The 25,703-nt window shown below is 36.0% G+C and overlaps 1 protein-coding gene across 1 annotated transcript in view; it reads right to left on the bottom strand.

Moving 5' to 3' along the window:
* The window catches only part of STX18 (syntaxin 18), a 59,285-nt gene that overhangs the window by 11,573 nt on the left and 22,009 nt on the right, over positions 1–25,703 (bottom strand). The window contains exons 2-6 of the mRNA XM_064711782.1: positions 14,936–15,003; positions 5,357–5,472; positions 4,158–4,235; positions 3,988–4,054; positions 541–656 (exon numbers count right to left, since the gene is read on the bottom strand). Coding sequence (XP_064567852.1) covers positions 541–656; positions 3,988–4,054; positions 4,158–4,235; positions 5,357–5,472; positions 14,936–15,003 — 445 coding nt within the window. The remainder of the gene's footprint in view (positions 1–540; positions 657–3,987; positions 4,055–4,157; positions 4,236–5,356; positions 5,473–14,935; positions 15,004–25,703) is intronic.

Here is a 25,703-nt window from a genome sequence, read left to right as displayed (position 1 = left end):
ATCTCCTGCCCCTGAAAGATGAAATGAAATTCTCCCAGCAGGGCAACTCAAAGCTGTCAAGAAGAAAGCCCCAAAACTACTGGATGTGACCAGCCAATAACCTCCTCTGTGAGCATGTTCCACCTTCGAGTTCCTACTGCAGGAGTCTCCAACTCAAGGTCTCTGTGCTTAAAAACTAAGAATGTTCTGAGAGAGTCATTGACCTACTTGCTAATTCCTTGCATTCAGTGAAAGAAATATGGAAAATTAGACAAATTTCAGAAGATATTGATAAAAATAAATGAAAAGGAAAGAGTACATAAAGAGGTCATTAAGAAGATGAAGAATTCAGCAGAGCATATGATTTCTTTAGCTGGTATGTCAAAAAGCTTAAGATTTTGCTTCCTCAGTCTCACAGTATGCTCCACAGAAGCTTGATCATCTCAAGCGAGATGAAAATGGAAAACCTGCCAGTCATAGCAACTGGCCCTTCTAAAGTGAAGTACTATCAACCAGACAGGTCTTGCCACAAAAAGTAATGTAACTACATTTTATTCCTACCTTTGCTTTCCTCAGCAGAAGGTTTTTCTTCAGAATCCTCTAAAGCACTCTGTGAAGATTTTTCAGCAGAAAGAGGTGATTTGGACACGTTGCCCTGCTCAGGTTCAAGTTTGGACCTAGAAGTACAAGAGCCAATGATTTAACTAATACTATACAGATGTATTTCTCTAAAATGAGAAAAAACACAGATTACTAAATTCAACACTTTAACTCTTGTGAACTTCACATTAAAGATTTTCCAGTCGAGATACAAAATCTACTTAGCAACTGTCACTGAAATATTGCTACAAAGGCAAAGAAAGTGTGAATATTATTCCTGGACAAAATGCACCACATGCTCAGAGTTGAGAATATTGAAGGCTACAGCATAAAAATACTGATACTTTATTAAACTTCTTTTCAAACATCCAGTGTATAAATATTATTTTTTTAGCCAACATTTAGGTCATATGAAAAATTTTAACAGCAATGGCCAAGCACTACTTCTTTATTTTTTTCAAATAATAATGACAATTTTACTTTATATTTTCAATTGTCATAAAGGAAATACCATGGAATTAGCTTTTTATACTACTTCTTAGTCCCTATTAGGTAATTTTAATACAAAGACAATGCAAAACACAAGAAGCTTATTCAGTGATTATATATTAAGTACTTGTCAAGTATGTTTCAGTGTGGCATCAAAAAATGTTGAAATTAGTGGTAAAGTACTTTTTCCAGTAAATTTCTGTGGTTTATTGTTGTCTACAATGAATTCTGTTACTGCTAAATAGCAATCAGTTAAATGTTTAGTAATGCTTTTGAAGAAGATAAAGAACCAAAAACCAATGGGTGGAATCCTGCTGTGCCAGGTAATTCCACCCTACCCTTTATCACTTCCTACCCTCTCAAATATAATCAGCAGTTAATCTCATTATGATTTGCAATTCTCCCCTGTGCCTAACAGAAGGTCCTGCTTTTTGTGTTCCTTCATTGCACTGTGCCTAAATTCTAACCCTTAATTAGAAAATTCTGTGAAAACCAGAATATAATGCAATTGCCATCAGTGAGTGATTGCTACTTAACAGTAGCAGGGAACCTTATTTAGTGATAAAATCTCTGCAAGTATTAGGCTTTTGGTAATTTTGCAAAGAAGAATTCTTCTCTAATCTCCTCCCTCTCAAATTTGCCTAATGATAAGAAAAAAAATACTTATCTACATATCTGTGCAGTTCAACTGATAGTTTTAGTACTACTAAAACACCAATTCCCCAGGTAACAAAAATATCAGCTTGATTTGAATAATTCCATACATAATTCACAAAATCTTCTAATGGAAAAAGAAGTTTAAAATTGAAATTAAATATAATCTTGAAGACCAATGAACACTAGAATTGAAAAACACAACCAAGTACTTTACAGAAAGAAATGCTTGTGTTTATATTTCTCATCTTTTCTTTCTGTGAAACTAGTCCTAACCAGCAGAACTTTTAAATCAAAATATGTGAGTGAATACATAAAGGCAACTTCTGTAAGGAAATTATAACACTCAGGCAATTTGTTGAAGAGCTTAGGATAGTTATCAATATAGAAGGAAACATGATGAAATATATTTCTATAGCAAACTTTTCACTATTGTCTGATACGCACATATTTTAAAGTGATTAAACTGCAGGAAAGAAGAGCTGCATTAGGATTAATTTATTTCTAAAGAAACATATTCCTTTATTGTTTGTTGTTCTTATTGTGCACAGTATAGGAATATAGGAAACTTTCAATTTAAAATGAACAAAGTGTCTGAGGTGCACTGTATAAAAGATGCCTGGTTCTTTCAAGGTACATGTTCTTATCACATAAAGCACCTGCTGAAATCCTCAGGGAAGTTACAAATCAATTATACTGGTTTTCTTTAAGTCATAATAAAGATTGGGCTATGCCCTGTGATTTATTTGAATTGAATTTTAATTTAAATGACAATTGAGCCACTACATCACATCTGCAATGCATACAGACTCCACCTGGTCAACAACTGTGTTCTAGTTCTTACATCCACAAAGAAAGACATAGAGGGACCCTCCAATAATAAGAATGTATCTTATGGGTTAATTCTTAATGCCTTACTACTCTTTAGTTAAGTGGTACTGAAATAATGCATCAAATTGAGGTTTTTTCTCTGCTTATACATCTGAGAAATCCTGAACCTGGGATTTCACATGGGAAGAGTAATGTAAGAGTATTAACTAACAGAAGAGCTCATATTCATTAGCTACTGCTTCGACTGCAGGAACAATGCTCTCTTTCTTTGAAGCTCTTTCACATGAAGAATCCTGATAAGGTTCTGAATTTTTACACATTAAAATATCACATTGTTTCTGTATAGCTTTTTTCTGAAAAGTTATGGGAGCTACAAAAACACCAACGCTTTACTTTTCTCTCATTACTTTTTACCAAATTTCAGAAGTAGTTTGGGATATTTTGTTTTCTTGGTTTTGGTCTGATCCTCCACATGTACTACCATTTATGTCTCACAATGATATATTTCAGTGAATCTAATTGTGCCTAATCAGGCTGAATCATTCTGAATAAAATACACTTATGAACTTTTGAAAAAAATCTCTCTGGGTTCAATGTAACTGTAGCTGATACTACACCAAACTGATAAACCAGCATCAAGTGTTGGAAAAATGCTCAAGAATTTATTTATGTGCACATTTTTTTAAATTAAAATATAGATAATGGACCTTGAGGTTATTATCCAAATAATGCAGAATGAGAAGACATGGGAAGTTTCTCAGGTACTGAATAAACTGCAAACCTCCTTACTTTCCCTGTCATTCTCACAACTGGGAGTATGCAGAAAAAGAAAGTGAAGAAGTACAGGGTTTGAAACTTGACTGAAAAAAAATCCCACCAGACCAAAAAGGCAGCAAGCAATCACCTTTAATGTCTCCTAGACATGTTCAGCTCTACATAAGCAGCCTTAACAAGTGCCACTATAAGAAGTGGAAGCTCTTGTTTCAGTTCAGAAGTTACATTCTAGTTTTTTATTTTCATCATGTTTCTGCTTGCCATGAACACCTGCCATCTCAAGTAGTATTTATTAACAACACAGTCAATAAATACTTGTTTAGCAGAAAGATAGGACCTTTAAAAAAAGTAGAAAAAAATTGGTGAATTTGTAGAAGTCAAATAGATTTATTAACCCACATTTTTCTATTTGGTCCTTTATCCTTTACCTAAATGAGAACTACAACACTATAATGGCACTTTGCCACTTTCAGACTTGACTTCACATGCCTGAAGTGGAAAAAGCCCTAGAATGCACCTGTTGACTGCAGAAGTTGCTCATCCAACCACAAACTTCCATTAAAACAATCTCCTTAGCATCTAAACATGAACAATAGTTTTGCTGAGTGTCCTACAAGTGAAAGGCACAGTTAAACTATAAACTTTTTTGACACTACTCACAGTCTCTTCTTATCTATCACTCGCTTAACTCGGATGGCTCTTTGCTCAGAATACAGCTTGCACACTCCTGTTCAAGACAGCAGTAAACAAAATTTCAGGTTAAAAGAGCAAGATTCCATTCTTGGAAAATGAAATCATCCATTTGTAACTATTCAGTAAATACTAAGTACTTTTTAAGTAATCTTCAATGAAGTCCAAGACAGCTGTTCTGTGCTCCTTCACCTGAGCAGACTGGACACCCTTGTGTGCTGAAATAGAAAAGAAAATATAAAACAAACTTTTTACAACAATTCCACAACAGTTTGCACTTTCAGTTGATATGCAAGTTATATTCAAAAGCCTAGTCACATTTTATATATGTTATGTATTAATATTTCTTTTAAACATAGCTATATTTAAATATAGATTCTCTAAAAGAGCAAGTCATTACAACAAACCAAAAAATGAAAATAACTAGTGTCCTATAATATTTTTATATATGCCACAGAGTTCTATTATGTCAAATAAACTCTAAACAGGAATAAGTGACATCTAGCTAAGAACAGCAGAATAAATCTAGAGATTTAACTTACTTGAATTTTCTGGTGTATAGACTATGTGGAAATTTTTGGGATTTATTGTGTCAAATCCTTTTAATTCACATATATAGATATTTTTCATTTTTATACTATGCAGTTCCCATGCATGACTGACATTCAATGATTCTGAATAATGCTCCAACTATGTTTAGATGGCATTTTAAATCTGATTAAAATCTTTTGTGTATCAATAAAATACAGAGATGCAGCAAGTCAACTTGAAAATAGTAACACAGAAATTCTCTCTCTACGACTTTCACAAGATAGTGTAGTAAAGGTATGACTCCCATATTCAGGTTGTCAAAAACACTTTTAATCTACCAGGACTCTGTTAAAGTTAATTATCTCTAACTTGGAAGTACTATACCTGTAATACCTCACAGGTAGACAAGCTAGTAAAAGACAACCATCAAATCTAGTTAGCTTTGGTATAGGCCTCTCTGCCAAAGTGCAGAATTACTACTCAAGTAGCAAATATTTAAGACCCTTTTTTATACTTGTTAACCTTGAGTGTTTCTGTGCTATTACTCAAAGTTTGAAGTTCAAATACTGGTATTTGAACACATAAACAAAATTCTATGCTGTGGCTTCTTTTTCCACTATCAGTAAAGAAAATGGAATTACAGTACTAATCAGCCAATGGGATTACACCAATTCAAATAAAAAGGCAAGGAGACTTCCCCCATCTTTTTCCTAAAGCATTTAAGATTCACCATTATGTACCAATATTCAGCATTACCTCAGCCTTTATCAAGAGCTAAAAAAACCCATGTAAGAGCTGCTTAGTTTACCTTCTGTTCTGAGCTGATGAATGGCATCAGCACACGTCCTCATAAACACCTGGGCATCTTGATCTATCTGGTCACGCTCTGTATCTGTCATCCTCACATACTCAGACATAACATGGCTGAGAAACAAGAAAAACTTGTCACTTAAAAAATCCCCAACATAAAACCCACAAGCACACACCTTACACCTTCTTGTGACCCACCATCTTTGTGAGAACTTTTCTGCAACACTGATTTTCACAGAAAAAAATAATAAGTACAGTAACTACCACTGATCAAAATGCTACTCCTATAAAGTTGGGAGGCTTTTTTTAAGAACACTTTTACTAGTAAAGTATGTAGAAAAAAGAGTATCTCCTATCGTCTTGTACATAACCAAACACAGAGCAGACAAGGAGAAAATACAGCTAGAAAATATAACATCACCCTTGGTACTTATTCCAATAAAGTGTCCTAAAAACACAAAACCAATTCAGATAAAGGAATAGCTCAAATACTGAAAGAAGCACAAAAAAAAGAAAAAAGGAATTTTCATTATCCCAAATACAGTGCTTCATTTTAAAAGTAGCTCTACTATGAAATTGTGAATTCAAATGAGAGAAAGAATACTGGATGCACAACTGTAATATCAAATTGATTGCAGTATTTATTATAACCTGTTCCCATTGTTTATTTCAATTTTAGATTATATATTACGCATTTAGTATTTTCTAATGCTATTAATATATATTTTTGTTGCTAAATTAATAAAAATTGAGACCCGTCCTTAAAATATTAACTCACTGTAGGTAACCAGCAGAAAAGCATATTGTATGGAGATATTTAACAGTGTTTCCATAGCCATAGGTGACAGGATAAAACTGTGGTACAGCAAAAAAAGTTCATCTTGTGTTTCCTGGTGATGTAGTGATCACAGCCTATTATACCTGCTCTTTAAAAAAGGAAAGAAAACCTTAACTCATACCTGCATTTGAAATTATTTTTAATATGTGAAAATTTCCTCATGTGTAATGCAACTACATTGCTACAGTAACACAAGTAAAAAGAGATCTTCAATATTTAACCTGATATCTTTAGAGATCTCTTACACAGTTCACTGCAGTAATGGCAAAGCTCCCCTGTGTCTGCTGCAATCCCAGGCACAGGAAAGCAGGAAAGCCCACAACCAGTTCACACAACCCTGTCCCATCAGCTCATCCCATACAAATCCAGCAGCTCCCTCCTCCATCATCAGTGTACTGCAAGCATGGCTCTAGATCCCCTCCACAAAGCTTTAGGTATACTCTAAATAATAATACTCTAGAATACTCTTTGAGTATTATATCACAATCTCCTCATTCCCATCCCACATTACTGGTTTTACATAAAAAATCAGCATATTGTTCATCTGAAAATTAGTATCTGCTTATTGGTCAGCTAGTAAACAAGCTCATATTAGCAAGTAAACAGTAAGACAAACTAATTAGAAGTAATATTCTATATTTTATGTGTTTGTTTCCAAAACCGCCATGTATTTGACATCTAAATATCAGGGCTTTTTGCCCTTCCCCTGTTTAAAACTATTCTAAATGTCATAAAATTATTCTTTATTCCTTAGTAGTGTTTCCATTTATAATTCTAAGCATGTGTAAAGCTAGGAAATCCATTCCTCCATCCATTTCCACAAAGACCAAGACACAAAGGGACCATTAAGACCATCCAGTATGGCAGAATTCATAATATCATTCAGTGAGCTCAGCCTAGAGAGTTACTTGAGCATTTTAGGGCACACAGACTTAGGTGAGAAATAAGGATGGAGTAACAGCTGTATGACAGCTTCTTGATAAAAAACTCTACTCTTCTATTTCAGATTACAATCATTAATTCTGGCTGGTCTGCTATGGAACAGGATATAAAGTAAATGTGTTTATATGTCTAGCTTCTTGTACTCCTCTCAGCTTTGTAGTGTTTGAAGAGCTCCACACTTCCCAGGCACTTTTTAACATAAGAGGGTAAAATAAAGATTAAAACCTGCAAACCAGAATTTTCCTGTAAATCAGACTTAGAAATAAATAAGAAAAAATTTGCCTCAGGCAAGCTTCATTTTTTACTCACAGTTTAACTAATGCTAGTGTATTGATACACTGAGGATAATTGCAACAGCTTTTTAACTTTGGGAAGTTGTCAAGTTACTTTCCCTAGTTGCTGATAGAAAAACAGGACAGATTAAATTCTTAAATAGTAGTTTCACAGCTTCAAAGCTAATAAAATGCAGCTTAATCCAGTAAACAAGAAACAGAATACTTTTCCTTTTATAACTGCTTACAGATTACATAGTGTCTGGTACCAGTGCTTTTGAACATGAGCTGGTCAAGGCACTCAGAGAGAAGGATACCTGAAACACAACCTCCTTGGGAAGGCAAGGCTGGAGTCATACAATCACATCCCATTATGTCAGAACACATATGGCATCCACTAGTACTATAACAGGGTACTGAAGTCCCCACTGCACTCCCCAGTAAATCTGCACACAGAGATTATACTGAAAATCCATTTAATCACCATCCTCTACCGGAAGAGGAACCGCTCATTAAAATAAAACAGGCCAAAGAAAACCAAAACCACAGAAAAACATCAAACAAAAACCAACAGAGCAGAAAAAAATCCAGCTGTGTCTTGTAGGTCAGAGATTCAAATGCATGCTCAGAAGTGCACTGGTAGTATCTCAGCAGTGGACTGCTCCATTACTAAATCAAGAAGAGCCAAGCAAATCAGGTTTTTTTAGAAGCAATCAGAATAATTAGCAAGATATGCACAGAAAATGAATGGAGAAAGGAGGAAAATAAGATCCTCTGGATTGTCAGCCTTGCCAATATGAGAAAAATTCATAAGAAACTTGGGCTACAAGGCAACTCACTTTATTTGTGATTTTTAACAGTGAATGAAGAGTACAGTGAAGACAGTGACCATCAAGTAGGCAGATATCACCAGTCTAGAAAAAATAGTAGGTCAAATTGCAGAGAAAATGCAAACTTAAAAAGGCAAAGACAAGAATTCAGATGAACTAGTAGTTTTCATACAGAAATTACATTATAATTTGCAATTCTGTCCTTGATAAAAAGGAAGAGTAGGCAATTAATTCAGTGAGAGATCAACTGAGCTTTGCTGAGCACAAACAGAAAGATCAGAATACAAAGTGCAAATTAGTTCTGATTTCTATTGACAGGTCTAAGGGAACACAGCATGCAGGGACACACTCAGAAAAAGATCAAGTGCAGGATGAGACTCAGTTGGGAAGGGATGCCAGTGATAACAAGAGATTGCTCTGCCAACACTACTATAAGAAACACTTAAGAATGTGGCCCTGGCTTGTTACTCAACAGAGAAATAAACTTCTATGCAGAGTATAAATTAATTCTAGGTGTTTATTGCTTTGTTTTGGGGTTTCTTTTGGCACTAACTTTTCATCATGAATATCACTTGAAAGCTGTAATTACTAATTCTTTTAGCTTACTGCATCTGGGCCAAATTTAATACCTCTGTCATTTTAAAAAGATCATAATTCTTTGCTGATATTATCACCAGCAATAGCAAGTGTCAGATAGTGTATTAGTGAACAGGCTGCTGAGTGAACTGTGTGAGAGAAAGCTACATGAACCAGGTCATAGCACAAGTGTACCTGAAGGTGCAGTGGCTCCTGGTAGTAGAAGTGCATATCCATCCTATCTGTGTGACAAAGCTGTGCTCTGGAACGAACTAACCAACTTCCAAACAAGCCCAGGGTGTGAGCACATTCATACAGTGTGCAGAGACAGGAGAGCCAGCCCTGGAACAAAATGGGAAATGCATCAAATGACAAGATGGATCCTCACTACCAAGAACTAGGAGAGAATAAGCAAATGACACATTGATAAAAAGACAAAGGTCAGCAACTATCTTTGAAAATAGGGTTAAAGGGACAAAAAAGAAGTGCAGAAGACTTGTAGACCACTCAGTCTAGAAAAGCACAGGAATTAATAAGTAATATTTAAGCACTTAGGAAAGAACAAAAAGATTAAGAGCATCCAAGATGTATCAGTAGTACATCATAGGCAGTATAATTTACTGCTGGGATAGTACAGACAGTAACAGGTCTTATGGATGGATGAAAAGCAATCACTGCTATATTTTGGCGTGGCTCTTGTTATTATCTCACATAACATTCTCACCAATGAATAAATGAGTTAGAAGAATAGATGAGTTAGAAGAAATAACCACCATATGAATGTGAAACTGCAAAGTTGAACTTGGGGGTGGTTATACACCAAAACAGAAGGAAACACTAAGTTGTGTTTCACAGGATTTTGTCCTGAATCTGATGCTATTTAATACTTTCATTAACAATTCAGCAGAATTCAGCGGAATATATACTTACTAAACTTTCAGAGGCATAAAGTTAAGCAAATTAAAACTGTATAAAGACGTCAAGACTTCAATTCAAAACAATATTGCCTGGAGAAATGACAGGAAGAATTTGAATAAGGAATGGTCAGAAGCTATTTGCTACAGCAAGAACAACTATCTGAACCCACAGAGAATGGGGAATAACTGATTAGGGAACAGTTCTTTAAAAAGCCATCTGGGATCATACTGGATCATAAACCAAACACAACAACATACTCTTGCATAAAAAGTCATCATTACAATGGGACACATTATTCTAATAACATAGATATGGAAACAGGAAAAAGCAGAATGAGAATATGAAATCTTCACTGAAAGAAGTATTTTGAAGCAAGCAAAACACTAGTCATTCTTTTTTTGGATGTTTCAGCTATAGTACTTCCAGCCTAACATTTCTGTGATTCTATTTTGCTGGCAAAGCACAAGGAAGCAAAGCTGATGTTACATCAGCTTTTGGAATTAGGAATTCTGCTGCTACATAAAATATCTTCTGCCTACTAATCCAACAAAGGTAACATATCAAGAAGAAAAATTTGATTTTCCTCCAACAGTGTATAACAAAAGAGAGAGAAGCAATAAGCAGAAACAAATCAGTTGTAAAATAGTAGAGATTTGCCCAACTTACCACTTGCAGATATTAGCTAGCAAATCCATACAGAAATGCTAGCCATGTGCTAAGTGCCCAGACAAGTATGGATAACCTTAGCTGCAAATGCAGCAGTCACATTCTTCCCTTTGGGCATCTACTATATTTTAAATGGTTTGATTTCCTACTTAATTAAGTTTTATGCATTTTCATTTACTGCCTTTTTCCATCCAAATGCTGTTTGACATAAATCCAAGCTAAAAGGTCCTTGATTCAAATGACAAAACATTCCACAACATTTTTTACATAGGTTTTTTAATTCTGTGTGGAAGCCTCAGCTACCAGAATAGGCAATACAGGCATACCTGAATTAGCAGCTACAGTTTTGTAAAATATTGCTGGGATATTCCAGAGTGCTACTGTGAAAAATTACTATTTCTGAAATGTGATATATGAATTTAATGTAATTTAAATATATATATATATAAATAATTTGAAAAGAATACCCCAGAGAACAGAAAAATATACTCCTCTAGAAAGAAAGTATTTACAGACCAGCTACATGTTTTACTACTTCAATACAACAAAAGAAGCCTTACTTCTTGTAAAAATGTGACTAAGTCAAGAAAAGAATGCAGCCTGGCATTGTACAGGAGTCAGTAAAACACTATTTTTAGAGTCCTTTAATGGTTACTTCTTTTATTGTTAAATACAAGGAAACACTCTCCACAAAACACTGTGTAAGCATTCAATGATTCTTTACTAAGTGGCAAATGATGTAACTGATTTATTACCTTGAGACAGAGAACTCCTAAAGGCAGATAAATGCTAGGGCAGGAGGCATAATTACTGGTCACTAACATTATTTTTTAAGACAGAAAGATAATTTGTTAATAATTTTTCCAGGTGCATTATTTGCAATTAACAAATGTTCAAACACTTAACTGCACAGAAGGACTACAGAAGCATGTAATAAAGAGATACCAAAAGCCACCCATGCAGCCTTTCTGGTGGAAAGAGTGACATTTCTATTCAGAAGTTATCTACACTACACTGATCAACTACATAAGTACCTCTGCAGTTGAAAAACACAATTAATTAGATGTCTAATAATCCCAGATGGAAAGCTCTTCTCTCAAGTATTTTTCTTGTAAGTATGAGGTGTTCTGTGGAAAAAAAAAATCTAGAATTCTCTCAATTCCTTTCCAGTGTCTCATTAAAACACTAGGAATAATGACTGGTCCTTGAAACTGCCTAAACCTTGAAAGATCCTTCAGAGAAACTGAAGGCTGTGAAGGAACCCAAGAGGATTATTTCAAATTTCCAGGTGTTAGGGCACTACAGCTAGTTCCTTGAAGTACATTTAACATAAACATATGAATTGTCTTGGTGGTTTAGTGATCAAAAACATGAAGGAGCTCATGATGAAAAGCAAAGGCATAAGTTAAGTTGTTCACAGACGAGACATCAGTCAAGTTACCAAAGACTGAAGATGGGATCTCTCCTAGCACAGTGTAAAAAGCAGCATAGGAAAGCACTGTAGCAAATGGACTGAGAGGAACAATGCAGAATGTATAGCAGTCAATATACTAGAAATGGGACCTCATCTGAAATTCTCATCTGAAAGGAGTTATTGCTTAACAAGAAAAAATGAAAAAGTGCCCACATCTTGTTAACAACTTCAGGACTCAAGAGTCCCTGCCTCCACGTTGCCAGGAAGAGTGATCAACATGTGTGCACTGGTTTTGCTTGGGATAGAGTGAATTTTCTTCCCAGCAGCAAGTACAGGGTTTGTGTTTTGGATTAGTGATGCAAACAGTGCTGATAACTCAGGGATGTTTTTGTTATTGCTGGGCAGTGCTTACACAGAGCCAAGGCTTTTCAGGCTCTGCCTCCCACCCCTCAGTGAGGAGCTGTGGGTGCACAAGGAACTGGGAGGGGACACATCCTGGGCAGGTGACTCCAACTGACCACAGGGATATTCCAGATCATATGCTTCATGCACAGCACACACAGCTGGGGAAAGAAAAGAGCAAGGAGAGGGGGCACTGGGAGTGATGGCATTTGTCTTCCCAAGTCACTGTTGCATGTGATGGAGCCCTGCTTTCCTGGGGATGGCTGAACAGCTGCCTGCCCATGGTGAATAAATTCCTTGCTTTGCTTTGCTTGGGTAAGTGGCTTTTTCTTTCACTAATAAACTGCCTTTATCTCAAATCCTGAGTTTTCTCACTTTTACTCTTCTGATTCTCTCTCCAGTCCCACTATGGTGGCACTGAGCGAGTGGCTCTGTAGGGCTGAGCTGCCAGCTGGGGTTAAAACAATGACAAAAAATTCCTTATCACAGAAGGCAAAAACCCTACATGTAAGAGAAAGGAAATAAATTCTAATAAACAGGAGAGGATAAAGGTGCAGTGGCCTGTAAGCCAGCAAGCTTAGATCACTACATCAAGAATTTCTTGTGTTTTGCCACTTGGATATTTTGTAGGTAATAGCCAAATCAAGAAGAAAGAAAAAGAATAAGCAATTACTAAGTCACTTTAGGTATTTCAGTTAAGTAGTTAAATTTTGATAAAATAGGCCAGGTTTCAAATAACCACTCTTCTAACTGACTTTATCATTGCTAAAAATTTTCCTCTAAAAATGAATTAAAGACATACCATCTGTAGCAGGATATTTCAAGTTTGCCAAAAATAAAAACTCCATTACTAAAGAATTCATAGTCTTCAAAAGCAAGGTCAAAAAAGCAATTAAGAACCTGATTTTAACACATCATGAAGAAGTTTTAAAAAGCACACAATAATACAACTTGGTAACTCAAAAGCTCAATTTCATCAACACATTGTTGTGTAGTTGGGAAAACAAACAGCAGGACTGACAAAATACAGAGTAGTAATTTTTTTCATGAAATTTGACATGTCCTACATACATTTCAGCACACTGTCCCCATTACTTGAGTATTGAAGAGTTGTTAAAATTGCTGTCTTGACTGAGTGAGGCATTTGCTAAGACTGCAAGGCTGACAGCATGGATGCTATGATGCTCTTTGTATCCATGAAGTAGAACAGCACAAGTAATCTAGTACGGAATTTGACATTTTTATGTCAAACTAAACATAAGCAATTTAAGTTTGACCACTAAGAACAGAATCAACTGCAATCACAGGTGAGATCTCCAGGATTATTTTATGGTTTAATAAAGTAAATGACACTTCTTTCCTCTCCTTAATGAAGGCTTAGGTGAGGGGAGAGGAAGGTGGAAAACATTGAGAATTACCATAACTTGTTGCAACTTGTTTACAAAAAGAACATTAAAAACTTCTGGAAATCAAAATAATCTGGACACATTTTTGCTCTAACCACTTCCATTTCATGCACACTATTGTTAATAAAATACAAATAACATCCAAAATTTAAGCACTACTGACTGCTACTACAGGAATTATTTGCAGTTTCTCAACCTCTGCATGCACATTCAGTTTTGTCAGTATTAAATTGCTGGCTCCACCTAGTGTTGCTCATGCCCTATTCCTACAGGCACTGAAAAGCAGAGAGCCAGTCATAACATGGAGCTGAGCACTACTTCTGCTTGCTCCTTGGAACAGCATCCCTGACCCACCTCACACACAGAACTGTGCACACCCTGAGCAGCATTTTCACCAGCACTGACTGAACAGTTCCCACAGGCTGTCTCTTATAAAAGAGGGCATCTTCCTTTTTTGTTTTGTTCTTAAAATAACAAAACACAGCTTTTAAACTCTTGTGAAGACAAAAAAGGGCGCCAGAAGTCTTCTGATAACTTACTCAGAACACACTTGGACTCCACTGATGAGGCAGTATTGCTGTTACTGTGACAGACCCTTTCAGGATTAGAGTTTCTCACAAAAACTGTTCCTCCTGTATGGACTGAGCCTAAGGAACAGCAGATGGCTCATATATTCTTATTGTCTTTCCCTGGGGAAGGATATCTGTCTGGATAGCACTTCTATTGGGTATCTAGGAAGCTTTTAACCCACAGTGATTTCAGGCTGCATTTTATCTACTTTGATAGAAGCAACAGCTCAGCTTTAGTCTGAACTGGAATACAGTCAGGGCTGATTCACCCAGTTTGTATGTAACAAAGTATCACAACAAAGCAAATGTTACATTTCTCAAATGCTACAATGATTTGTACTCAGTTAACCAAAATACAGGCTGCACTAACGTTTAGATCTTATGATAACTTGACTTAGTACCTGCAGTCCAAAAGATACTATGTTTTTCTTACAAACTTGGAAATTTGTATTTTAATTTTCTAAAAATCCTACTCTTAAAGGTATCAACAAGCAAACAGATACAGCAGTTTTGAATCATCTTCAAATTCTGAGCCTCACTTTATTCAGGTGCCCTGTTTTCTTGTGACAGCACTATTCTTCCATCTTGTAGTGGTTTACAGCAAGCCAATTAATAACCAAGCCAATCTCTGGTTTGGTTTTAGTCATTATGCCTATAGGCTTTAAATCTGTTCACTTCATAAGCATTAAAATAAATAAATAAATAAATATTAGATTAACCCATTTAAACACAGTGCAAACTTACCTGTAAGCATTAATATAATCCTTTCTGTGTTGTAGAAGAAAATCTTTCAGCTTTCCAATATGAGAAATCTAAATGAACAGAAATCATAAATTTCATATGATTTTATATTTGAAGTTCAGTATTCACACTTCAAACATGAATTCATAAATTTCTTATTCTACAACTAAATAGAATAATAAAATTTACTCTTTTATACTAGAATTTTCACATTTTCCAAGCAGTCAACACATAAAAATAATCTAAAAAAATCTGTTGTACAAAGGTCTAGCTTGGAGAACAGCAGTAAAAATACATTTCTTCTTTCCAAAGAAAATGAGCTAAATATAACTATAAATTATATGAAGTAATTGTAACTACAATATTAAACATTAAAAATATTAAACATGGTAACATAAAACATTATCTAAATTTTCAATCCAGAATTTAATGATTCCATAATTTAATGTACAGTTTGGAAATAAATTCATTTTGGAAGACCACACAAGAAATTTTCAGCTCTTTACTGATCAGATATACATGTTCAAGTCCAGCTATCAAAACTTGTATGGCAAGGTACTGACCTTCCCCTTCTACTTTTGCCCTAATACAGTGACCAGTTTGTGCCCAAACTAAAGTGGTTTCTCTACTACCTGATAATCATTCGTAAGCTTTGCCAGATCATACATCTCAATCTAATTTCCATTTCTGAATTTCCACCTCACTCTGGATAACTTTTTATTTATTTTCTTTTTTAAGAAATCTTTACAAAGATCTTTTGGAAAGCCACAAAAAAAAAAAAAACTGAAACAACTTTTGAAAACTTCAGTCTAATTTAAAAGACTTGGTGTAGCATAAGCTGCTGCTTATTTTAGAGAATGGAGGAACTCCAGAAGTGTAGCTTAATTCACCAGAGAAATGAGAAGACATGATGGAGGGTGGGAAAAGGGAAGAGAATTCTATACATTAGCAGTATATATTTTCCAAGGCAACTTTAAAAAATATATTCTCAAATGTTAGTTAATAATTCAGTGTAAACAAAGCATTTTACAAGCAAGGCATTTTACAAAACAAAAGTTGTTTTCGTTTACAATAAATAAAGTTTACTCCATGTATCTGGGGAAAAGTATCAGAAACTGTTCAAGTCTTGAAATCCCATTTTCATGCAAATGATCTTTGCAATTAAACAAACAGAAAAACCATGGAGAAAGAACACAGAGTAGTTTGGATAAATAGAAGATTAATTCCCCCAAATATTTTTCTTTAAAAGCAGCTCTTTGAAAAAAAGTGCAAGGAAAAATTGTACTTTGTAAGACCACAGTAATTTGTCCAACTCAACATAAGTATTTCCTTGTGCAAATAAATAAGCCTCCATTTCCCTATTATTATTATTTGCTCTGTTTCAGTTTTACTATAATTCATCATATTGGGAAAGGATTTTCCTAGTTTTCAATTCTCAAGGTTTTTGTGCGATTATCACAGGAAATTTCATCCCATTCATAGCAAACTGAGTTCTGTCAGTACCTTCAGAAGTTTCCCAAAGTGTGTTAGCACCATTATACACAGCAAGAAGGAAATACTGCAATTGTTACAAGACAAATGAGGCACAAAGAGTAAAATAAACCATTCTACAGATTCCTTCTCATCACCACTTGAACTTATTATTTGTACAGTAATCTCTTTCTCAGCTCAGACTTGGTATGTCATCAAATTTGCTCAATATATAAGTCAAGTTTGACTTTGAAAGCAAAACATCTAAAACAGTTGTACAGTGTTCCAGTGGAACAATCATACTTAATAGGCAGAAAGAAAGTACTACAGAGGACAAAACAAATGTAAAATAAGAAACGCTCCAAAACATTTACATTAACACATGAGAAAACACTAAACTAGAATACAGAAAAGCAAAATTTTGTAAGCAATAAATCTTCATATTACTGCAATAGTTACAATTTAGGAGTGATTAACAAGCAGAAAGAATCAGAATGACAAGCAAGAGCACTGTCTTACAGTAATTAATTCATCTAGTCACAAAGAGCATTCTATTTAGGCTAAAATTGTCATCATGTGTTTGAATTGCACTGACCCCACTTTGCCTCTACTTCATTTGTAAAGCTATTTTCATGAATTTAGAATGACACCATTATGCCCATACTCACATTAAGCTCTTAGTTCCCAAGATTTGCATCAGAAGTGAGACTTCTTGTTTTCATTTCCCTCAAATTCTAACAGCATCTTCTGCAATCCTGCACTGCAGATATTTCTTTCTCCTTTTGTTACCATGTACTACTAGCACAGCTTTGAATTCAATTTGTCATAACCATATGAACAAAATTAACTTTTAAATTAAAAATAAGGTCTCACTAGTATTAAAGGGAGGGAATGCTAATTTTATTTTACAAAATGGATTGGTTTTCTGTATGGTGCTCAAATTTTTGTAGATACAAAATATCCCACATTATACAAAGAGAAATCTTGAAGATATCTCCAGGGTCATCAACTTGCAATTATATATGGTGTTATCAGAGGCTCACCATACACTCTTTACAAAGGCAGCAAGCTTCAGCCAAAAGGGAATAAAGCTTCTCCCTATTACAACTGATTGTCTTTATTAGAATCCTATTGCTTTTTTTACTGTCAAATTATTGTCTAATTTCCAGGTTTATTGATTACCAACTTCTATATATCCCTGTTTGCTTCAGAATGGTCCTTTCCCTTAAAATTTCTGTTTCCCTGCATGTGTGTTTGATTTTACTGTCAGTAATTCATTCTATCTATCTATCTATCTATCTATCTATCTATCTATCTATCTATCTATCTATCTATCTATCTATCTCTAACTTTTGTAGCCCAGACAAATAACCCCCAAGCTTTTATTTCCTTCTCACAGAACAGTTCTGAAGTTGCAGAACTCACAGCTTCCCTCTGCATTTGTTCCAGTTTGTATCCATCCATTTCCAATGCAAATGACTAGAAAAGCATTCACTGATGTTGGTTACTTTGTAACTATTTCTGCTGGAAAAAACCTTTTTTTTCCTACTAATTTTTCTAGATCCCAGTATGTATCTTGCTTTTACTCCACTGGTCTATGGTTTTTTCGTTATTAATTTAGCCTAGAGTCCATGACTAAACCATTCCTCATTTATACTCCAATTGCATGACAAATCCACGCTTTCTGCTAATTTTCTTTTCATTAAACCAGCTGAAGAATATTTTAACCTTAGGAGGCTTTTAATACCAGTAGCAACGCATTGTGAACTTGGCCAAAACTAACTTTTTCTCTGTAAAAAAAGTCTTCCCTTCTTGCAACAGTTTTCTTGGGCAGTGTTTCTCACCCTGCTTTCCACTCGCTCTGGGATAAATTTTTGTATCTTTTAATTAATCTTCCAAGTAGATCTAGTAGAGTTTTAAATCCCACCTGCATTTCAGCATACCCATTCTTCCACTCCATTTACCCATCCATCATAACTGCAACTTCCAATTTGCTCTACATGCCTGTTTTCAAAACATTTTCACCACCACTTGACACAGGTGTCAAAAGGATAGATGAGAGCAATTTGAAGAAGCACAAACACATCTGAGTATGGGCCTCGTTCTCATTCTTTGCATCTGGAAATTTACTTCCTTTTTCTCCCAAAGTCTGGAGCAGAGAAATAACCTGAAACCTTCAACCCTGAAATAAAGAAATTATTTCCTTCCTTCCCCTGCATCCCCACAGAGACGGGAGGGCTTAGAGAAAAGACTTTCATAGTTGGAGCACTCTTGCACTACATACTAAACGTATCTTACAGGGAAGAACACTGCTGAATTTCCAGATAACTGACATTTCTAAGGGAATCAGGGAATAAAATACCTTTTCTCACAATACTGGAGCACCAGTTATATGATTACAGCAACAGCTTCTGTGCACTACCACAATATGGTGGGTTATGCTCCCTCTAACAATGAAGACTACTTAGGAAACTCCAGGCTCTCCCTCTTCTCTTCCCATTCCCACTCATACTCCTTGAGGCTCAATATCACACCCCAAAACACTGAAATTACTTATTTTTCTTTTTTTTTTTTAAATTACTCTTCTGGAAAGAACTGGTTTCTTTCATTTCAGCTCCACAAATACCTGGACCAGCACAAGGGAGGGCAGGAGCTAAACAGCACCAGTAGGGAACTTCCTACAAGATGCATCTGCCATGAATGGATAAGGTATATTTAATTACAACCTAAAAAATTCAACATGATAACCTCCTAAGCTCAGTTACTGAATCTGGGGACTCCAGGTGTTATTTAAAAACTCCAAACTGTAGTTCTAATCATGAAAACGCAATTGACTCTCTACAGTGAAGCATCAGCAGTTTGCCACTCTGTGACAAACAAAAGCATCAACATCATGCAAGTGAAAAACATTATAAATTCACATTAAAGCCCGTAACATAACTTTTTAAAAGTTACTTTAGGTTCCAGTTTGCACTTGATCTCCACAGTAAACTATCTCTTTAACATATATATCTGTGTTTTGTTGCCAATACAGATTTTTTAAACAACTCTTATTAAAGCACAAAAGCAATTATTGCATCTAATGCAGGTCTGACACAAAAGGAAGCTGTGAATGGCTGCCATCTGCTACCACAGGTGGCATGCATAGCTCTATTTATACTTGGGGCCTGCACTAGAAATGGTAGATGTTCCTCTGTTTAGAGATTTTTCTAATGATTTCAGAGCAGGCTAAGTTATTTAAAAAGATAAGCAGGAAAGCATTGCCTGCAAAGCAGCATCTTGATGAGACACAGAGGCTTTAGAACAAGACGCTGACTACGCTTCCTTCAGTCTCTTAGCAATACATACGGCATTGCTTTCCACTGCAACAAAGAATTGATCACTCATGAAACAGTAGGCTCCAATTTGCATGCGTTTAACTCACTGCAAGAAGCAGCAGCATTGTTTACGATTAAAATGATTGGAGTAGGTTCCCGTGACATATTGTAGAGAGAATTCAAGCATGCTGAATGGTCATTTTCATTGAACAAATATAGCGTTTTATCAAATTTACTCTTCCATCACAACAATGCCCAACTATTTCCTACCATATAAAATTGACTGTTACACTTCGCGCTGTATTGCTACTCTGAATTTTTTAAAAGATGTACTTTGTTAAAAGAAACTTTAAAAATTACTTAAAACCAAAATATAATTGAAAGGCTTTTGCAGAACTTGTGAGAGTGGTTATTTACTGTTGATTCAGCAGCACTAACAAGCACTGCTGACTATAGTGCCATATTATCCCTTATTTATCCCTTAAAACAGGGGGGGAAAAAAACTTTGAAGAAAATTTTACATTTAATTTTCCAATATGTTTGAAACACATTATCTCCAATGTCTTACCTAAATAGATTCCATTTACAGATTCATAAAAAGGTGACTATATTCTACAAGCCCCTTGGCAAGAAGTGTAAAATTTAAGATTGGTATAATATTAGTATATTAGCATCTAGGCACCTATCCTGTTTTCAATTCCTAACATATAGTTAAGCCAAACAAACCCATTGCCTATTTCAAGAGAAATTCTTAATTTCAGTAAGGCATCAGCTTATGAACAGGAACTGCACGTTTTTGACCAAAAGAAATAGTTTCAATACTAGGAGGAGATACAGTAATTACTGTAAGAACATAAAGTTGTTTTTCCAATGTCTAATTCATATTAAAAAAAAAAAAAAAAAGAGGGAAAGGAAATTTTCCATGGTTAGTGCATGTAATGAAGGTAAGTGTTTTCAGAAATCTGGAGTGAAAACCCAAACAGAATAGATACTATAAATGGAAGCAAACTTTATATTAAATAATTTTTTAAAATAAGACCTTTAGCTCTTATCTAAACTATTACGGTTGAAAACTAGTTAGAAATGTTTTGATGCAGAAATTACTCCTATAAAGAACTTTTTCAGTACAAACTACCTTTGGCTAGATAGATGAATTTTTAAAACCCAACACAGGACAGGCTAGATTCCACATTGGTTATATTTTACCTAGGTTATATTTAAAACACTGTCAGTCCTTTGAATCAACACAGACTCTTGCTGGATGCTGCTAAGAACTGACAAGATTTTTGCTTTTAAAGTACTGTAATTTGGATTTAACATTTCAGAACTGGAACCTTCAAAAGAGGAAATGAACTAATTCGCTGGTACAGTGAAGTAGCTGTAACAGCGATAAAACCAGTGAAATGACATTTACCCGTGTGAAGGTTGCTCCTTAAGGCCTTGGTGCGGGTTCGCAGCGCGCCATGCGGTGGAGCTGTGCCCCCAGGATTGAGGCCGGGGCTCCCCGGCTGCCTCCACGCGTCAGCGCGGCCGCGGTGCAGCTGATTTTGTCTCTGGAGGGGATACATTTGGTTTAGGTTTCCCCAGCAAACGTGAAAGTTTCTAAAATAGGTCACGCAGATCAATTGCTCTCGTAATCTGAGACCCAAAAGAGCAAATAATATCTAAACTGCGGCGAGGGGGTGGCCCGGAGCTGGAAGCGGGGAGACAGCCAGCCTGGCTACCTCTAATCTCAGGGAAATTGTGACTTTGTTCAGTTTCTGCTTTACATCAGCATACATGTTACAGCAACGGGCACAGAAACTTTTCTTATTGCATTTTATTAGCAGTCTTGCATTTGAAGCAAAGGAATTAACCAAGAAGGGGGGGTCATGTTAACAAAATGTGTAGCATATATGATAAGAACATTCAAAACTGAATTAATTGAATTAAAAGCCATGAAAAGGAAGAGTGAGGCTACTTGAAACTTCAAGGTAAAGATGGAACAAAATTTAAATTTTTTTAATATGTTTAATATTATTTGTATTTTTCTAATTTAAAACAACACATTTTTAATATAAAAGGAAAGCAAAAATTGTAGGAATCATTGCAGGAGATTTCATTAGTCATTGTGGAATACTGGAAGTTAAAACCTGTCTGCAGAATACCATGGGCAGTATTTGGTGCACATTAACAAAGCGATTAAGAAATCTTTAAACTTGCAGTAAGAAGCAAAGCCAATTTCCTGACACCTGGTCTGGAGTAGAAAACACTTCATTTTGTTGAATATCAAACCGTCAAAAAAGGAAAAACTAAAAAAGAAAAAAGCACTGTCTTGTACATTAAAACAAACAAACAAAACCCAGTTGGCTCTGAATATTTTTTTTTAAATTTTGGGGTTTTTTAGTTCATGCTTAACATATTTTTATATATACTATCTGTGGTTCAAAAAATGTCTCATTGATTTATACTACTGTCAGTTTACATTTAAATACTTTGCCTCTAAAGTGCACTTTAGATCTGCATTTCATTATTTTTATTTTTTACTCATTGTTAATTACCTGCAATGGTAGATTTGGTAGTCGATAACTCACTGTCAGCCTAAAAGTCTCATATTTCATCTTACTATGCCTTTCATAAAAATAATCCAGAGTTAGTGTAAGATTCAGTCAAATATATCAAGAAAAAATTCTTCTTGCAATTCTGTGACACAACTGCTAACTTCTGTTGTTCAAGACTCTTCTAATAAGAGTCAAACAAAACTGAGATCCAAGAGCTCAAAAACTCCAGTTCCTCACGGACCACAATACCCAGTATTATCACTGAATGAAGGTTTCACTGGAGTGCTATCTGGGAATAAGGCTGATAAGTATTTTAAAAATGTGTATGGTATTGACAGCAAACTCCACCTGTACAGAAAAATTACTTTGAAGTCACTGATTTTTTTTTTAAATTTTTGTTGTTTAAGGAAATTACCCATGAACATATTGTATATCCTTAAAACTGTTTTTAATGCTTTGTGCTTTGGACATTTGTGAACAGAAAGGGAAAAAAAAAAGTCTTATTTTTTAGGGTAATTACTTACAAATACTGAATTTCAACTCTAAACCAGAGAAATTCAACACACACACACTTTAAGATAGAGGTCTGCATTCATTTTGGCACTGTTTCCTTAGCTCTTGTGGAACACTGGTTTGACACCATCACATATAGAAAGCACATCTAGATATTCTGAAAATGGTCTGCTGACAGTCAATAGGAACATGAAAACCTGAAAAAAATTAACAGTGGGCTTCCTACAATGTATCATCATGCTAAATGGTTTTAGTAACTAGCTTTCATTTATTATCAGCAGCAACAAAAAAAGAAAGAGCACAACATCTGATTTTAATAAAACTTATGATTTCCCTTTTTCTTGTTTATTGTCAAACTCCAATCTTAACTTTCTTTAACTTGTATTTTTACACAATCATCCAAAACCTCATTGACTAAAATACATATCCCACCACAATTGTGGGGAATGTTTTGGTTGAGAGATACAAGGAAATTAGTCAAAATACGTATTTGCAATAATTGGCCTTTACCACTGCTGTTGAAAATGCTCCATTTACAACCTTTCAGTAAGTGCATTCAACGTTGCTTGAGTCTTTCTGTAAGAGATATTTTCTTTGTCTCTTGTTCTCAGTCTGAGTTCATTTTATTACCACATTTTCTTGACTGAAAGATGTTCTATGATATAAAGAGAGAAGTCCAGTCTCATTTAACAGATACTCAGTAATAAATGGTTACTCTTTCCGACCATTATTATGAAATCTTTTCACTTTCTGAAAGGTTTTTGCAGTGCAATTCAGAGAGTTCCATGTGCATGCGCTTTACTTTGGGACTGAAATCTGCTTCACCGTAATACACTGCAGGGCACCGCGGGAGCTGAACCCAGGGCAGGGGCTGAGCCGGGGACAGGGCCGAGCTCGGGACAGGGGCCGGGGCCAAGACAGGGGCTGGGGCCGGGACCATGTCCGGGACAGGGGCCGAGCTCGGGACAGGGGCCGAAGCCGGGACAGGGGCCGAGCCAAGGGCTGGTGCCGAACCCGGGGCAGGGGCCTAGCCCAGGGCCAGTGCCGAATGCAGTGCCGGGCCGAGCTCGGGACAGGGGCCGGGGCTGAGTCCAGGACAGAGGCCGAGCCCGGGACAGGGGCCGATCCCAGGGCTGGTGCCGAACGTGGGGCCGAGCCCGGGGCTGAGGCCGAGCCGCCGCAGCGGCCGCGTTACCTGAAGCCGCGGCCAGAGCGGAGCCTGCTCAGGCTCCGCAGCCCCTCTGCCAGGCCCTTCCCATCAGAGCTCCGCATTTTCGGTGTACTTACACTCACACACCCATAGTGATACAGAGCACGAACCGACACAACACCTATTCTGTCTCAAAATCCTACAACTCCTGTCAAATATTATTCAGAGGGGCAAGTATTTTCCTGGATTTTCATTATTTGTACAATAATGTTCTTAGTGCAAAAATACTTCTATGTTTCAACACCTTAATTTGTTATACAGACTGAACATTACTTCAGTGGTTGCTCTAGCATTTGTACCAAATAAGTTTCTCCCCCACTCAAACACCAAGAAAAACACCCAGTCAGAAATTAGATGTTTATGAATCCTTATGTAAAGACCATTTATAGATCAGGCACAAAAACAATAAATAAATATACTGGGAATAAGCCTATTCAGTACACATTAAGATTTTAATCCAGGTGCTTTATTGTATCAGCATAAAAATTAATACAAAGGTCCCTTTCTGTCCCCTTTTCTCGTGTAACAGGAAACCCTAAGAGCTGGATCCTCTGCCCTACATGGCAGAACTTCCTGGGCCCTGGTAGCCTTAAGTCCTTCCATGGCTGATGCAGAGTGACTGATGCACTAAGAGAGGCATTCACATCCTCAGGAAACCCAGACAGAGCTGCTCCATCAGGCACACACATCTCCTCCTCTGCCCCACTTCAAATGCTCTCCTTCACTGCCTTTTCTGAGCAAGCCACTACTCCTTTGTTACAGCACCTAGGAAATAGAACCATACAAAACCATACCACTCCTCCACCCCTGGGGAAAACAACTCTTCTCCTCTAGTCCTTATAACAGTCAACTGAGGTGAGTAAAAATACAGCCTTAAAAAAAAAAAAAGGATCATCCTTTTAACAACTCTTGGACCAGAGAGGAAAGAGAGGAATACTAACAGTCAATCTGAAATCCAAGTATTATCCAATTCCCTTCATCCTATCCCTTTCTGAGTGTCTTATAAATTGTTATCAAGGCAAACCATGACGGATTCTCAACTCTGCAGCAAGGGCTAGAAGTTTATCAGAGCTCAAGTGGGAATAAAAGCATCACAGAAGAAAGACATCTTATCAAGTCCAAGAGAAGAACCTCTTCATTTAGAGCACATTGCCCTTCCATATTTCCATTAACTACCAAATTACCATTACACCCCCAAGATAACACATAAAGTGTCCAAAAGAAGTATCCCTGAACCCCAGGATTTGCTCATCACAAAATGCTTTTTATGCTGGCTTTCATCTGCCTATGGGTATTTGCCAGCTGTTTTGCCTATAAAAAAGATGCCCCCACCATGGGGAAAATAATTTCTACCTGAAAAAAATAGTCACATAAAAATTTCTCTCTAGAAAGCACTTGCAGAATTTGTGAGCAGAAAGTTTTAGCTGTAATTAAAAGGGAAATCAATGCTATTCTCTCACAGCTGAGTAATACTGACAATTCAAACATTTCTTTTTAATCGCCGAAAGTGAAATCCCTGACAAGATTTCAAGTTGTGAAGTAAGGCACTTTTCCTGCCTCACTTTTTCTCAGCCATGAATCTCAGAAAGATTTTTTAAATGTCCACTTCCTGTAATTTTGGTAATTTTAGAGTATAATTATTTTTACATTTTTATGATGCCTTTGGGGTATCATTACAAATATTTTTTAAGCATTTAAACTTAGAAAAATAAAATTTAGTA

Source organism: Zonotrichia leucophrys, chromosome 4 (assembly GCF_028769735.1).
Source record: "Zonotrichia leucophrys gambelii isolate GWCS_2022_RI chromosome 4, RI_Zleu_2.0, whole genome shotgun sequence".
Taxonomy (NCBI): domain Eukaryota; kingdom Metazoa; phylum Chordata; class Aves; order Passeriformes; family Passerellidae; genus Zonotrichia; species Zonotrichia leucophrys.
This window is presented reverse-complemented; position numbering and strand designations above follow the sequence as displayed.